The following is a 17,370-nucleotide window of genomic DNA, read 5'->3' on the forward strand; positions in this document are numbered from 1 at the left end:
CCCTGCAGCCACAGAGCCAGTCATCTCTTCATAGAAGGCAGTCAGGTTGGTCAGGCATGACTTGCCCTTGGTGAATAGGTGCGGATTGTTCCCTGCTCCATGATTTTTTTCTGGGGACTGAGGTGAGACTGACTGGTCTGTAGTTCCCGGGATCCTCCTTCTTCCCTTTCTTCAAATGGGCACTATATTTGCCCTTTTCCAATCATCTGGGAAAGCATATGTTGTTCATTTGACTACTGAGACTGTGTTCTACATGCTTTTTAAAACTGCTTTCACAGGTACTCTGAGTGGTACCCCACAATGTGAACAGTTATCCAAGCACTACTCAGAGCAGGTCCCTTTTTTCTATTTAATTTATATAAATACACTAAACAGATGCAAGTCATAGATTATAAAGACAGCAAGGACTGCTTTGAGATCTAGTCTGATATGTCTGAATCATTCTGGGAAGTTTTCTGCTTTGATCCATTCATTTTTTTTAAGTAGAGCAGGTCCTTTTAGCGAAAAATCTACTTTTGATTTAAAAACTTGTAATGGTGAGCTCACTACAAGCCTTTGAAAAACTGTTCTGATAGTTATTTTTCTTCCCTATTAACAGTTGGCCCCATATTTCTAGCTTAAATTTTGTCTACCTTATGTTTACAGTTTGTGGACATTACTTTTTTGTCCTCCAGATTGAAGGACTTAACCATTTGTTTGTTTGTTTTCCCATGCAGTTACTCAGATTGGTCAAGTCTCACTTTTTTTCTGTCTTTTTAATAATTTTATTGGCTACTCAGATTTTCAACTTCCTTTTTAAACTGTAGAACTAGATACACTATTTCAGTGTCAATAGAGGTACTATATCCTTTATTCTTCCTTGATACTTCTTTTTTTTAGTGCGATCATTGGATACACAGCCCTTTTGGCCCCTGTGTGACAGTAGGAACTCATAATTAGTTGATTATTGAACAACAAACCCACCATACCTTAAGTCCCTTTCTGAATAGCTGCTTCCCAAGGTAGTTCCTCATCCTACGTGCTTTCCACGTACCCCTTTTATAAAATTATCTCAATCATGTGGTATCAGTTAATCTTTGACCTTCATTATTTACCACTTCCCTCAATCCTTGTGTTATCTGTAAACTTTATCAGTCATGATAATATGTCATCTTCCAGATTATCAATAAATGTTACATAGCGTGCCACCAAAACACAATTCCTTTGGGACACTACTAGAAATATGCTCATTCAAAATGATTATCCATTTATAATTACACTTTGAAGTCTCTCACTTAATTTTTAATCTGCTTAATGTGTGCCATGTTGATTTTTTTTTAAATTGTGTTTTTTTTTAACATGCTAGTTTCATGTGGAAAATATCGTGGTACAAAGTCAAAAGCCATATGAGAGTCTTGGGATCAGTACTAACACCTTAATCAATGAACTTCTAATGCCATATATCCCAAGATAGGACCTAGCTTTTAGAAAGATATCTTGACTGTTTTTTATTTTAAAAAAAAAAGTAGAAAAAGTTAAAAGAAAGAAACATTAAAAATGGGCAAGATAACTTATGCCAATCAAATTTCATAACAGCAAATCCATTATTGTGCCTAGGATCAATGTCTGGCTGACAGGTCTGTAATTACCTAGGTTGTTCCATTTACCCTTTAAAAAAATATTGGCATAACAGTCACTTTCCTTCTGTCCCCTGGACATTTTACAGTATTTCCAGATTTATTAAAAATCAACATTAACTGCTCAAAGAGCTTTATGGCTGTTTCTTCTTAATCTCTAGTAGATTATTTGGACATGTTTACTAAATGCTTTTTATGTTTGAAGCAAGGAATTTTTTTGGATAATATCTTTAATATAGTTAGAATAAAATCAGATAAGCTTTCAAATGCAAAGCATTCTTATATTTGATATTTAAATGCCGTTTTAATTACTGCTAGAAGGGAAAACATCTCATAAATCATCATAAGCTGTGGAACATCCGTATTGCCTTGTCTCCCTGTGTTCCTCAGTCTTGTTTCTCCCTTTTGGGATTTTTTAGGTTCTGACTTTTGAGGGAGACATAACTATGGCTGGTACAAATCACTTCCTTACATGAGGATGAAGTAAAGTGTGACAGATAGATATAACAATGGAAAACATCTCATAATTCATCATATGATAAAACCAGAGGTGCACCAATATATTGGTCATATATCAGATTGGCACTGATAAAAGGAAAAATAACATTATTGGCTATCAGCTTTTTTTGGCCAGTGTAGCCAATAATATCACTGATAAATGCCATGTGCATGTGTGCAGCCGCCATGCGTGTGGCCAGGAATGCAGTCCAGCAGCTTGGACAGCAGCGCCTTTCAGGTAAGTCTTGGGGGAGAGCCTGGAGGGGCAGATCAAGGCCCCCACGGTGAAGGATAAGTGGGGCAGGGACAAGGGCAGGAGCTGCCCACCAGGGTCGTGAATGGGATCCTGGGGCCAGGAGTGGGATGGAGTTGTGGACAGTTTGTCCAGGGGGAGTAGGGGGGCAGGGACAAACTGCGTGCACCCCTGGGGGAGCATATGAGCCCCCAAATTTGTGTGTGGAGTGGAGGCGGGCTGCCTACTGTGGGTTTGGGGCTAGGGGCAGCCCCAGGCTTTTAACAGTGTGGGGGCTGGGCTCGGAGTGAGCGGGAATGGGACAGGCTCAGCTGTGTTGGGGCGGGCAGGCGGTGGTGCTGGGAGGGGTGGCTATAGCCCCCCAAGCTCCCCATAGTGCTGGCCCTGCTCAGGGCTCTCTGCTGCCTTTTCCTTAGGAGCCCTGGACTGGCCATGCACTCCCTGATTGCCCCACAATGGAGGGGCTCCCAAGGGAAAGGCAGCAGAGTGAAGTACCCTGAGCAGGGGCAGTGTTGGGGGGGGGAGGGGGGGGGCTTGAGGGTCTATAGCCACCCCAGAATTCCCCACAGTCACCCTTCCCAGCACCACTGCCACTCCACACAGTTGTACCCAACCCGTTCCCTCCTTCTCCGAGCCCAGCCCCAGCCCAGTCCCCTGTAGGGAAGAGGCTGGCACAGCCCCTGGGCCTGAGTCCACAGTGGGCAGCCCGCCTCCGCTCCACAAAAATCCAGGGGGACTTATGCTTCCCCAGGGTGTGCACAGCAGTGGGGAACTGTCCCCCACCTCCACCCACCTGTGACCCCTGGATGTGCCACCTGTGGCTCTGTCCTACTCCCAGCCTCGGGGTCATATTCAGTGCCCTGGCTGGGCAGTGCCTGCCTCTGCCCCCCTGCCTCCCTAACCACTCAGGCCTCAATCTGCTCCCACCATATCCCTTCCCTCCCCCACACCTCTTCTTTTCCACAGACTTACCTGCAGGAAGCTGCTCTCCAAGCTGCCAGGCTGCATTTCTGTAAATCAGCTATCAGATCAGTACTGGTCAATATGGCTGGTTAATAATCAGCTATCAGTATTGTCCAAGAAAATCTTTATCAGTGCACCTCTAGATAAAACAACATTGTCTAGTTTTTTCCCCAAAATACAGAACAGAAATATTTTGTGCTAAAGCTTTGTCAGCATAATTGTTTCAATACATAATTGTACCAACTTAATATATGTATCTGACTAACTTACTTAGTAAAAATGGTGCAAAAATTGTGTAGGGTAGCAGTTTGGTTTGCTAAGGGTTTGTCTGCATACAGAGATATGTGACCTAGGGTATTTCTCTCAGCACTAAATTAGCTGGTGCAGAGTTGTGCACTACTGTGGCTAGCTTGCTTCCAGTAGCCAAACCAGCTTGTTAAAGCTAGCTTGTGCATCTCTACATTACATTTCAGTCTAGACATACCCTCAAGTGAGCTGGCCCCTGTGGAACTGAGTTGTAGGGCGGGATGCCTCAACAAAATACAAGGGCATTTTAATGGCGGAAAATGACACAGTACTTTTAAATACATCTCATGCAAAAAGCAGACAAACCACATAAAGAGTAGCTGTTAAGTTTTTCTAATTTTTATTATATGTAATTTGCTGACTGGGTGTACTCCAATGCATACCACAATCACCAAAAGTTATGTGGGATATGAAGAGGCTGCGAATACTGTGGTTTCTGGAGTGGTATCCTTGCAAATTCTGTTCTTAGTGTGCATATGCCTCATACAGTAAATACGTTTCCATTACCAAGCTTCACTCTGCTGGAGATGAAGTGAAGTTCTGCATTCTTGATATAGTGCACAAATGGCATTTTATTTGGATAGCGGAGGTATATTTCTGAAAGATTCTTTTCTACCTGGTGGCATTTGCTGACAAAGTGAAGAGGCAATCTGCATCCATCTAGAGATTATCAAGTGTATGTGACTGCATAAGAATTTAGGCTAAGTACAAACAGTCAAAAAGGCACTGTGATTCAGTCTTCACAGATTAATTTAAGCCGAGTAGGTTGAACCAATAAGCAAGTGGACAGACATTTGCTTTTGATTCCAGAAATGCAGCCACATGCTTGCCAAATGCAGGCCAAAAGCCAAGGGGTGCTGAGCACACCTCCTTGTTCAGCTAGAGCAAACAGCTTGAGCCAAGGCTAGCCCACCCACCCTGTGAGTGGGAGGTTTATGAGGGAGGTGCAAAGTATCCTGTGAGTCGACTTGAATCGGGGGGGATCTGGGACAGAAGTTCGATAAACTGATTTAACCCAGACCAGTTTAGTCTGATGCTACATCCATCCAGGTTTATCTTAAATCAGTTTCAGCCATTTTGAAAGCCATTCATCTGCTCTGAACTTCTGTTTTGTTACAGATTTGAACTGGTTTCTGATCACTTATACCAGTTTATTTGTAATTTCTGTCCCTAGCCTTAAGAGTTAGTCAGAAAAAATTTCCTTGGCCAGTCCTTTTGACTAAGTATAGCCGGTCAAAAGCCCAGGGCTGAATCAATTCAGTCTTTGCAGGTTAGTCTAAAGTGCATAGATTAAACTGATAAGCAAGTGAACAGACATTTACTTTTGGTTCTGGAAATGCAGCCACGTGCCTGCAGTGGCTGAAACCAAAAGCTGGTGGGTGTTAGAGCACACCTCCAAGCCTGCTGGCCACTGCCGAAGGGAAGCTGGAAGGGAAGCCTTCCCTGGCCTGCAGCAACCCTAACCGTGGTCTGCCTGCTGGGGCATGGAGTGGAGGGGAAGCCCTCAGAGAATTTCCTCCCTACTTCCCACCCAAACGTAGAGCGGGGAGCTTGGCTAGGCCCCAGTCCAGCCTGGCACAATGAGGCAGAGAGGAGGATGGGGGTTTAAACCCCTGCCCTTGCCTGCACCGGGCCCCAGTTAGGGTCTGCCTGGTGGGGGCAGAGGGTGGGAGGAAAACCCTCAGAGGTTTTCCCCCTGCGTTTCCTGCCCAAGTGAAGAGCAGGGGGCATAGCCAGGCCTCAGCCCGGCAGCCTGGGGGCTTTTCTCCCACCCTCCAGATCCCGACTGGGGTTGGTGCAGGGGAGGGGGTTTAAAACCCCCTCCTCCCTGCCTCAGCCTGCTGGGCTGGGCTGGGGCCTGGCCACAGGCATGCTCTCCGCTGAGCAGGGGAAAAGCCTGGGAGGGGTTGCGTCCCTCTGTCAGGCAGACCCTGGCTGGTTTCTGGTGCCAGGTTCCTCCCCCACCACCCTCTTCTCAGCCAGCTAGGGAGCAGAGAAGTAGAACAGACAGCACAATCCAGGGCTGCAAAGCATCCTAGGATGCTGGGGGACTGTGAGTTAACTTGAACTGGGAGGAGGTCCAGGACAGAAATTGCATAAACCAGTTTGACCTGAATCAGTTAAGTCTGCTACTGCATCCAACCAGGTTTATCTTAAACCAGTTTCAGCCATTTTGAAAGCAGTTTAAGTGCACTGAATTTCTGTTCTGTTACAGGATTAAACTGGTTTCTGATCACTTAAACCAGTTTATGTGTAACTTCTGTCTGTAGCCTTTTTTGGGTTCAATAGTTGCTGCTGCTTCTGTGCAATAATGCCATATTTAAGAGGTGTACTGCAACAATGTGAAGCTCAGCCCACATCCACTACTTACTATTTCCTCAGTGTAGGCCTTCATAATGAATTCCAGTTTTTGAGGAGCTGTCCTGTAGTCACCCATTAAGTAGAACTGCTCAGGCCCACTTCAAGTAAACAAACCAATTCTCAACTAGAATGCCATAGCACCCTGGGGTACTTTGAGATCCTTTCAAGGGTCTACAGGGTCTACACAATGGTAGCACTGTTTGGTGTGCTACACGTGCTTCTTCACAAGATAAACCCAGAGATTTCAAATAGGAATCAACTTTGTTAAAAACCATTCTGACCTGCTGGGGTCTTTTAGGACATTTTTTGACGTACGTGTGATACAGCAACCAGCACTGCGTTGAGTGCATTTATATAAATGGCAAAATGCATGTGAGCACTGAGAAAATGGCAGTGGCATGCTTTTGAACTAAAACGCACCACCGCCATTTTCCCAGCGCTGGTCTGCATTTTGCCGTTTATACAAATGTATGTGAGGCAGCGCCAGGCATGCTTCGGCTTGCATGCAGAGCAGACTCGATCAGTTGAGTCTGCTGCAACATGCTGGATCTCGGCTGCGTTGCGGCACAATAAAGTATGTATCTAAATGCCCTCTGCATTCTGTTTCAACAGAAAAAAAATGCTCTCTTTTTTTTTTTTTTCCATAATCAAAAAATGAGCAAAAACAGAGCTGGCGTTCTCTGAAGTGTGCCTTAAGTCTAATGAGGGGTGGTTTGAGTTAACAGAGGAACTTGTGTACACGCCTGATGCCTGTAGCTATTTTGTCTTCAGACTTCTACCCCTTCAGCATTCATCTTTAGAGGAGTATACTACTATTAAGATTGGCTTTCTTCAATATTTTCATTAATGCAAAGCTTCATAAATTTCTGAACTACAGGACAGTGCTGGGGCTATCATTTTGAGATATTGGATGTTGGTTACTGTAACTAACCATACAGGATAAGTTGTAATCAAAAGTAATGAAGCATGAAAACTGCCTGGCTTAAAAGGAGTCTAAGTGCTGTTGTGGCTTGGAGGAAAAATGGGCTGGCATTCAGAAGGGAGTCTGAGTTGTAGTGTTTCCCCATTCCTTAACCCTTACCATTGTTGGCCCACTATTGAAGACTAATGTGTGCTGAGGTGTTATATGGTGTGTTAAATTGAATAAAGATCAAATTAGTGAACAAGGTGTTGGTGCAGAATTTTTGATAGCAGGTTGGGAGGGGATGGAAGAAAAGCATGGGAGGAAGTTCAGGCAACTTCCTGAGAAGAAGCAAGAGGAGTGGGAAAGACTGGTTATGTAAAACACTCTCTAAATTTGCAGTGGGATTTGAGCATTTACTTGGAAGATTTTGGCTTAGTCTTAAGCAATTCAAAGATCCTCAGCCAGGGTGGAAAGGGTGGATAACTGAACTCAAGAGAAGAGATGGATTGCTGAAAAAGGACATTTGGCTCTTGTAAGGGATGAGACTTTTTTCCTCCACTGGCATGAGAAGTAATGGAACAACGATTGTTCTGGGAGAGAGAGCAGTATTCCACATTTATTCAGCCTGGTCTCATTCCTTGCAGTACCTTGTTGATTTGTTTTCCTGGTATTTTTACCAGGAAATGTAAACGTTTTTTCCCCCCCTTTCTTTCAGTTCCGGGTATTCACCGCTCCCTTCCATAAGGTAGGCTTTGCAGATTTCTGGCTGGCCGATCAGCTCAACAGCCTAGCTGTGATACTTATGGACCTCGAATACATGATCTGTTTCTACAGCTTTGAACTGCAGTGGAACAACAATGCTGGACTTGTGGCTGTCACAGGTATAGTAGTGATTAGGGAGAAGATGAGATGGTTATATGTATGATCACACTGTATAAATAGCTTGGAAAATCTTGAGGATGCAGACTGAGAATTCTCACAGACCTTGATCTCTTTCAGAAAAAAATTACCAATAACATAAATTATTTCAGTGTAACTGGTGTTTCTTCTAAACACAGTCCCAAAAATGTAATTTTTCTATCTCTTATAACCTTCCTGAAATACCCCAGTTTACCAATCTGACAGTTATAGCCTGATGCTAAGACAGGTGTGACCTTTGTGTATTTGCCAAAAGATTTTGAAGTGTGTTTTCTCAAATAGAAAGAAAAAGCAATTTTCAAGGCACTGGTAAGTTTTTGTTTCATTTCGTTTTGTTTTTTTTCCACACAGGTTCCCAACTGTTCAATTATACTTAGCTTGTAGCTGTTGCTTAGTGCTAAAATGAGTCCTATAAAGTGGTCCACCAGGACTGCAGAATCTAGAGGGAGAATGTTCTGATGAGGAATTTTTTTCCCTGGCAGTTACCCTGAGGGTTTTCTTTATTCCTAATATACCTCTGTGAGTCCCCTCTTGGCTTATCACTATTTTTCGAGGGTTTGTCATACTTCCTGAAGGTCAGTTAGGGATCTTTTTTCAGCTAGAAGAGTTGGGGTGGGAGAGAGGGAGAAGGGCAGTGCACAGCCTGCATCCATATTATTTCCAGCCGGGTTACAAGAAGTGATGTCTGAATTCTAACTGGTCCTCCTGGTGGCAAAATGCTAACTTTGTGCCCCGGAGACAGTGTGCACTCTTTTATTTTTAACCAGCAACTACTGACACAGTTTTGTCAGTGAGTTCTTTAACATTTATTGAAAAATTTTGCAACATGATTTCTGTCTGCATTGGCATTAGCTTAATTTCTTCATTCTGGCGTATTTCAAAACTTTTCATTTAGCCATGTTGGGGTCCCAGTCTAAAACTCTTCCCTATAGGCTGGACTTTAAATAAATAACATCTATTAATAAAACAAGCAAATGGGTAGATTATATATTCCATCAAGCAGAAAACTAGAATAAGGGTGCAGTGCCTCTGGGAGAAATATTGACTAACAGATCTATTTCCATTGGGTTGAGAAAATAAAGTTTTTGCATATTGATGGCCTGAATTTTTTCAAGTGTGTTTATTGAAAAGCAGGTCCTTAGTGGCTAGTTAAAAACAGGTTCAAGAATGTAATAATATACCTAGGAATTTATATGTTACTCCTGAATTTTCTGCTAAATGATGGTATGTTTTCTTTTGGAGGCACAAACTCAGATTCTTTGGCTATATTTAAAGGGATACATTGAACTTGAAATCAGCCTTTTTTAAGTGATAAAAAGGAAGTTTCATATACTCTGTACCTTCCCTTGAGTACGCCTGCTCAGTTTCAGGGAAGTCTCCTATATGTTTATGGAATTCAGTGTAGACGAGGCTCTCTTGTCATTCCTTTCCCCCTCAGTTTCTGTATGGAAATAACCACATAAACAGGAGAAATGGTAACACAGATGATTGCGTGCTGGCAAATATACAATGTTAGAGAACAAATACTTAAATTTTTATCTTCTGCTTATGATAATTTTAGAAGTTTGTAAAAAAAAAAAAAAAAAAAAAAAAAAAATTGGAATTTTTTTTTTTCTGACTGAAGGGTGATGCTTATCTCCTTAAAATCTTGCATTGAGCTGTCATGTCATTAGAGGGTGGAACATTTGGGGCCAGATCCTATACTACCTCCGTAGTCTTAGACACCTAAATGTGATCATGGTCCACCCCACTTAAGTGCTCAAATAAATATTAATGCAAAAGGTAGATGAGTCTTCATCCTCTTCCTTGCAGTTTTCTGAGACCTAGCTTTAAAGCTAAGACTATGGCATATATCAAAAAATAGGCCTGTTAACAGTATTCTGGGGGCTCAAGCAAGGTGAAATAAAATTGCATTTCAGCACCTAAGGCCACTTAATGAGGCAAAGAGGATTTTTTTAATGTTTTTTTCCACATGAATTGAAATCTGTTTCCTCTTGCAGAGCGCAAGATTTGTAACAGCTACTCCTACGGAGTGCGAGCAGTTGTCCAGTGTATCCCTGCTTGGTTGCGATTCATCCAGTGCCTGCGCCGTTATCGTGACACCAAACGGGCCTTTCCTCATCTGGTTAATGCTGGCAAATATTCTACCACATTCTTCATGGTGACATTTGCAGCCCTCTACAGCACTCACAAAGGTACTGGATTTGGTTATTTCTCAAAGCTGTGGAACATCCGTATTGCCTTGTCTGCCTGTGTTCCTCAGTCTTGTTTCTCCCTTTTGGGATTTTTTTAGGTTCTGACTTTTGAGGGAGACACAACTATGACTGGTGCAAATCTCTTCCTTACATGAGGATGAAGTAAAGTGTGACAGATAGATATAAAAGATATAACAATGCAGTAGAACTGACTAGTGTGGGCTGAGCTACTGTAAGTCATTGTTAAAATCATTTAACTTTAAATTCCAATTCTGGCATTAAGTTAGTCTTGCACTGGCTTTGGAAACTTAGTGAAATGGGACTCTTTTAGCATTCATTCATGGTGAACTGCCATCTGTCATTTTTTCCATTAGTTTTCCTCTAATAAAATGTTAATAAAAGAAATTACCTAATGAGGGGCAGTAGGATTTGCCTTCCTCTCCCCAAAGTGGGAATTAAGAATTCTGGCTTTCTGTTAAAATAAATATGAAACCTGTATTTTGGGGAGGAGGAGCTCATATGCAGTTTTTAATAGACAACCTTTTACTGCACTCTGCCGCCTGAGAGAATTATTTCAAGGTTTTCATTACAAATTGCTGGCATACTCATATGATTATAATCGGGTTTACAGTGCCAATGGAGAATTTTTAAGGTGAGAGCTCCTTTTAATGAGCCCTTCTTTTAAAAAAGATCCAAAACTCCTAATTGCCTGTACATTTTTGGCTGTGAATGGAGACTGATTTTTTTTTTGACTGACTGTCTAGGAAATGGACTGACTTCCTGGAGTACATAACAGATACTGGTCCCTTGAAACTGGACGGGTACTATGCTGGAGAAAACTAAACAGAGTTGGCCTATGATTTGTGAAGTGGGAAAATATGTACAGTACTAAGAAAAAGCTCTCTCTGGGCTTCATGTGTATTTTTAGCTGTTTCTTTCTCAAGCTGAGAAAGCGTTTCCAACCCATTTAACTGCAGATTGAGCTCCCTCTAGTTCTGTATCTCCGTGGAAACGGCAATTACTTGATTGTGTGCTTATTGTGAAGGAAAAAGCTTTTAGTTTCTGCACTTCAGGCAGTCATCTTGCCTTTCATTGTTCTTTTTCCCCTAAGTCCTATGTCAGTCAAACGCATTATTCTTTCCACTGAAATACATACTTTTGTATCTGCAGAAATTAGCAACTGCACACATTTGTTAGCCAGTCACTCATTGTTGTATAGGGTCAGAGGCGGGGGTAATGGTTGAAAAATAAGAATTATACAGAGATTACTTCAAACTATTAAGTTTATTTTCTTTCAGGTAGATTCTAGGATTATTAGAAAACCTTGCTGATGACCTGAAAAAAGATTCTAGCCTGAAATAGGTAGAGGTTTGAAAGTCATATGAACAAAATGCAAGCCCTGAGAAATATAGCATAGTGTTAGTATAAACTATCTGAAGGCTTAAAGTCTAATAATATTCATAGGTGTGTTCTCTATCTGAGTGTACATGCATAACTTTGCTTAGAAAGGTTCAGTAGCAAACTTTAATCGGTGTCCCATGTTTTGTCCCCTTGCTTTTCTCACTGTTGTATCCAAAATATTGCCTCCCATGTGAGGATTATTTTCTCACATATAGCCTGCACACTGATATAACCCGCACCAATGTATAGCCCATGGAAAATTGTATTTTTGGAAAATAGTCCATGTATAGAGCACACCCATGTATTCCCTGCACCTGATAGTGTCAGTGTCGGGGGGCGATTTTAAGCCTATTAAGCCTGAGAGTTGCTGGCCCCAGCTGCGGGTGCTCGCTGCCAGCGTGCGAGAACTGGGCTCTCACCACTTGCCTGCAGCTGCCCCCCAAGACATGGCCACAAGCACAGCTGCCCCGTTGGAGCTCAGGCACCAGGCAACCCCCACTGGGGCGTGCTGTGCAGCTGTGGAGGAGCACAGTTGGGTACGAGGCTCCCGCATGTGGCGGGAGGGAGGCAGCGCGGGCTCTGCAGGGCACAGCCACTGGAGCCAGAGCTGGAGCTGGAGCCAGCTAAAAGTGGTGCTAATTGCTGCAGGGGAGGGGAGGGATGAGGAGCTGCGAGCAGGGAGGGGAGGCAGCCCCACTTGCTGCCGCCAGCTGCGCTCAAGCCAATCCCGCTGGGGCTCGCCGCCGCCATGACATCAGCCCACAGCTGGGGATGGGTGGGCACAGTGCGGGCAGCAGCAGGGCCAGGGGCTCGCACTCACAGGCCGGGTCTGCTCCATGCCTTGGCCCCGGCCTTGGGGTTCCCCCCAACAAGTCCTTTGCCCGGGTCCTCCGCCCCTGGCCCGCAGCACCCCAAGGCCCACAGGCACGGCCCCCACGCCTGCCTCAGCAAGGCGGGTTTTTCACACCTAAATCTAATTTTCATTAAAGACTGTTCTAAAGACTCTGCATAGCGTACACCCATCTGTTATGTTTGTAAAAATTTGCATAGTGTGCGGACTATATGTGAGAAAATACAGTACCTGCTTAACTGCTTTTTTTCCCCTTTACAACTCTTCCCATGTTGGAATTAAAGCCCAGTTAAAATTCCAGCTCTTAAATCAAGCAACTTCAGGCATAACATCCTGGCTTTAATGCTTAAGTGAACTTGCCACATCTTCATTCAGGAATTTTTTTTGTCTCCGTAGGGGTGTTCTGAAAAAGGCAATTGGTCAGGTGCAAGAGAAAAATTTCCAGAATGCTCCTATTTAATATGAATTTGACCGTCTCCTGGTCTGTTTAAATTTTGCTCCTGTGCCAGTGTTGCTTACTGAGATTTTCATTGCTAACATGCGTAATTTGTGCTTTTCAAATCTCATGTTGAGTAGGTTGAGGAAGGTGTTCACAAGCTGTGGGGACAGGGCTTGTTCAAGTTGCTGAGAGTCTTGTGACTTCTTAATAATCACAGCTTGTCTCTGGATCCAGTGTGCAATGAGGAGTCAATACTGTTGCTACTAGTATTCTTTTTGCCAGAGCCCCCCAAAGGATTGACATGGTCTGATTTGGTATCAAGTGAACTTTAATAGTAATCCGTAAGCTTTATTACAGGCTTTCTCCCTATAATACTACCTGGTAAGCGGTTCCTTGGGCATTACAACAGCGACCTTCAGTGGTACCGGCATCAGATCTTCTGCTGGGTGTGTGGGATGCTAGTTTCTGGAACCCATGTTGTTCAAACAAGATTTCCAAGGTTGCTCTCCAGGGTGGCAGCACAAAACTCACGTGTTCCTTTGTTTGTCCATCACTTCTGTAATTTCTCTCATCCCAAATTGTCCAATCCCTTGACTCCTGTGCCAAGCATTCCTTATATGGTGCACAAATCCCCTGGCACTGTACCAGCCACATTCCTTATAGGGAAACTGTTATTCCTTGTTCAACTAGTGCCCAGTCACAGCACTCACATCTCCCAGTGCCACAGAAGGTGCTCTGTTCAATTTGGTTGTTTGGTTCTGGGAAGGCCTGGACTATGGCTAAAAGCCTTAGCATAACTAAGTTTGCCCGCTACAAATATCACATAGCTGTTGGGCTCATTCAGAATTGCTTGGAAGCCAAGTGGCCATCATAAAAATCTTTTAAAATCAATAAATGAAATCTTGCTACTCTAACATGTGAAATAATTTATTAAAAATGACAGAACGAAACCCTAACACACACCCTGGAAACCTTGCACCATCTCATTAGTTCTGTGGTACATGCTGTACCTGTCAAGACTGCAGACTTGTGGCTATGCTTAGATTTTCAGTTCCTATCGGTTGGAAGTTAGTTGGCTTATTTTTGTACTATCTGACTTGATATCACCTGAAAGCTAGTTGCACTTCATTCCCAGACTTGTTTTTTCTCTGGATGGGTATGGTGCATGGGAACACTCACCCAGAATAATCAAAAGCTGGGTGGATTGACTTGAATCAAATGACTGTACTTTCTTACATATGGTGTGCCCCCAAATAAAACATGTATCTTGTTTTTTGGAAGGCAGAATGTATTTCTTTTCCCAGCATCATGGCAAACTGTGAGACAAAGTCCTTTTGGGACCATAGTGTCCGGGAGGTATGACCCTAAGAAGTTCCTGGTACTAGCTGCCTCACCCAGGCTGTCTCCTGGGATGCCAGACTTCTTGGACATTTTGTTTCCGGGAGGACTTATTCTGTTGCACAAGGTTAGGCCCCAGACCCTTCCAAGTTCAGTAGCAAGATGGTTAGTTCTTTACTGTAAATGGTTCTTCATTTCCAGGAATTTATATAAAGTGTTGTTTCCACATCACGAACATCCTCAAGATACTACCAACAGTTCACTTGCTGCTTTGGGCACAAACTACACTGTTCAGCCAATAGCTGTGGCTGTGAGATGGTTAACACAAGATTCTGTCCTTTCAGTTTGCTGAGCAAATACAATCAGCATCTGTCTTGGCAGCTGCATGGGATGCACACTGTCTCCTAGGGGTGCCTATTTTGCAGCAAAGAAAACGGTTTTCCCACTTAACACACTCCAGTTTTGATTTTGGGGGGAAAGGTGCATATTATATGTGAGAAAATACAGTAATTTAAATCACCAATTGGAAAGCTGTGAGTCAAGTAATTGATTTTAAACAACATTTCCATTTGTGTATCTCACTTTCTAAAGAGAAGTATATGTAGATTTAAAGTTAAATAGACCTTTGATACTAGTTCTGGTACAAAATTTGGCTACCTAGGAGTGGTGAGACTATGTAGAGGGACAGGCTGGGAATTACTAGGTAAATCAGTATTTTTTTATGAGTTGAAGAGAGCAAGTTTTCATGGTAGATCATGTCACAAATATTCATCATTTGAGAAGTGAGCAACTTGGAGCTTAAGCAGAGAAAGGTTGTAAGCTATGAGTCTGTGGATGACCCTCAGGAGGCACAAGATATTTTCTGCAGTTGAAGGCTGTATTCCAGTGCCTGTGGTAACTCCTAGGCTGTGGAAGGAAATCGCATGCAAACTGGTATAAGTGATTGGAAAACAATTCAAATCTGTAACACAGCAGAAGCTCAGTGCATATAAACTGCTTTCAAAATAGCTAAAACTGGTTTAAGATAAGCCTGGATGAATGTAGTATCAAACTTGATTCATTTAGGTTAAATTGGTTTATCAAACTTCTGTCCCAGATCCCCTCCAGATACAAGTTAACTCAGTCCCTCAGCATCCCAAGATGCTTTGCATCTCTGCTGCAAACCCCAGCCTTGCAGCATGGGTAAGCTAGTCTTGTCTCAAGATGTCTACTCCAGCTGAGCAGGGAGGCATGTTCTAGCACCCCTGGCTTCTGGCTTGGACCACTGCAGGCTTGTGGCTGCATTTCCAGAATCAAAAGTGAATGTCTGTTCACTTACTTATCAGTTCAATCTACACAGCTTAGACTAACCTGTAAAGACTGAATCGATTCAGCCTCGGGTTTTTTGACTGTCTGTACTTAGCGCTAGACTCTTGCATCCAGCATCAAATCTTAAAATAGAGTGCATGACCTCTTGTGCCTTGTCTGAAAAGTTTGGCCTCCTGAGCTAGATGTATCTATATAAATTAAATTTCTTATTTCAGAGGCCAGATCTGGAGGCCAGATCATTACAGTCTACAAGAGAAGAAAACAGATGGAAACAATGGTGTGAAAGCTTTTGAAGTTGGAACAGGCAATGATGCATAAACCATAAAGTGAAGATGATGATGATGATGATGACAAAAAGTTATAAAAAATAAAAAAAAAACAAAATTAATCTTCCACAGTGAAGCGCAGATTCAAATAGTTCTCCTTCATTGTTCATACAGAAAATCATGCAGCCTGTAACTTAGTTCTTGATACACTCACAGATTCAGTATACATTATGACCATAAACTGCATCCAACTGGAGGGCTTGGTGGCAACATGGTGGAGCTACTCATGGTGGGGTAGCTCCTATGAAATACCATGGTGTGGCAAGCTCCAGAGTTAGGCAAGTATAGGGCACCTCAAAACCCTAGTCCCCACTGCCTTGTGGATACTCCTGGGTAGGAGAAAGACTAAGAGACATCACCGTGACAGAAACACATCCTCTCTGAGGCATTAGGCAGTTAGCATCAGCTGTAATATATTCGCTCATCCAGTGTAAGTACAATGTGCAGGTTGTATTGTATGTTATTTGCACATGCCCCTGGTTTTTTTGTAGTCATGTTAGCTGTGATCACTAGTTTGTACTAATTCTAGCTGTAGCCTATAGATCGTCCAGATCAGGTTAAAAATTAAATTACTAGAGGTGCACCGAGACATCGGTCTGATATCAGGTCGGTACCGATATAAAGAAAATTTGTTGTATTAGATATTGGCCCAATGGAGGCTGATAATTTGGCCGATAAATGCCCGTGCTGCACACAGCCACAGCACAGCATGGAGCAGAGCTGGCAGCATGGAGAACTGCCTCCAGCTGGTAAACCGGAAGGGGAGAGGGGAGGGAAGAGGCATGGTGGGACAGATCAATGCCCCTGTGGTGAGGGAGGGGGAAGGGGCAGGTGCTGCCTGGGTAGGGGTGTGGGATGGAGATGCAGCTTGTGGGACAGAGGCAGTTCCCACCGTTGGTTGCACCCCTGGAGAGCAAAGAAGTGTGCGCCCCCTGGGTCTGGGCTGGGGATGGGCTGGAGCCGGGGCTGCATGGGGCTTATCTCTGCAGGGGCTGGGCTCAGAGCAGGCACCAGCAGCGCTGGGAGGGCCTGAAGCCACCCCAGATTTCACCGCTGCTCCTCTCCCAGCCCCACACTGCCAGACACAACCTGGCTCCATGTCCCACCTCCACCCACGCACTGGGAAGAGCCAAGGTTGCTCCAGGTGCAAGATGGCAGCTGTGGCATTGGAAGTGGAGCTGCAGCCAAATTTGAGGTGGCTGCAGACCCCTTCCGGTGCCCACTCCAAGCCTATCCCCACTGAGAAGAGCCCCATGCAGCTCCAGAAGAGCTTCAGAGTGGGCAATGGTGGCACTGGGAGGGGGCTTCAGCCACACCAAATTTCACTGCAGCTCTGCTCCCAGTACTGCTGCTGCCGCCAGCCACCCGGCACAGTCTTGGCTCTTCCCAGTGCATGGATGGAGGCAGGACATGGAGCCTGGCTGTGCCTGGTGGCGTGGGGCTGGGAGCAGAGCGGCGGTGAAATTTGGGGTGGCTGCAACCCCTCCCAGTGCTGCTGGTGCCTGCTTCAAGCCCAGCACCGGCTCCAGCCTTCCTGCCCGCTCCATGCAGATCTGAGGGTCACATACTCCCCCTTCCCCTCCCGCCCTCTTGGGGTGCCAGCAGTGGCGGGAACTACCCTGCCATGAGCTGTGCCTCTGTCCCATACCCCCACCCTGCCTGGGCAGCCCCTGTCCCCTGCCTCCCTCACCACA

The 17,370-nt window shown here is 44.2% G+C and overlaps 1 protein-coding gene across 1 annotated transcript in view; it reads left to right on the plus strand.

Moving 5' to 3' along the window:
- The window catches only part of XPR1 (xenotropic and polytropic retrovirus receptor 1), a 190,537-nt gene that overhangs the window by 148,555 nt on the left and 24,612 nt on the right, over window positions 1–17,370 (plus strand). Inside the window, exons 9-10 of the mRNA XM_019530946.1 lie at window positions 7,617–7,782; window positions 9,820–10,014. Coding sequence (XP_019386491.1) covers window positions 7,617–7,782; window positions 9,820–10,014 — 361 coding nt within the window. The remainder of the gene's footprint in view (window positions 1–7,616; window positions 7,783–9,819; window positions 10,015–17,370) is intronic.

This window comes from Crocodylus porosus, unplaced genomic scaffold (assembly GCF_001723895.1).
Source record: "Crocodylus porosus isolate Cpor-Errol unplaced genomic scaffold, CroPor_comp1, whole genome shotgun sequence".
Lineage (NCBI taxonomy): Eukaryota > Metazoa > Chordata > Crocodylia > Crocodylidae > Crocodylus > Crocodylus porosus.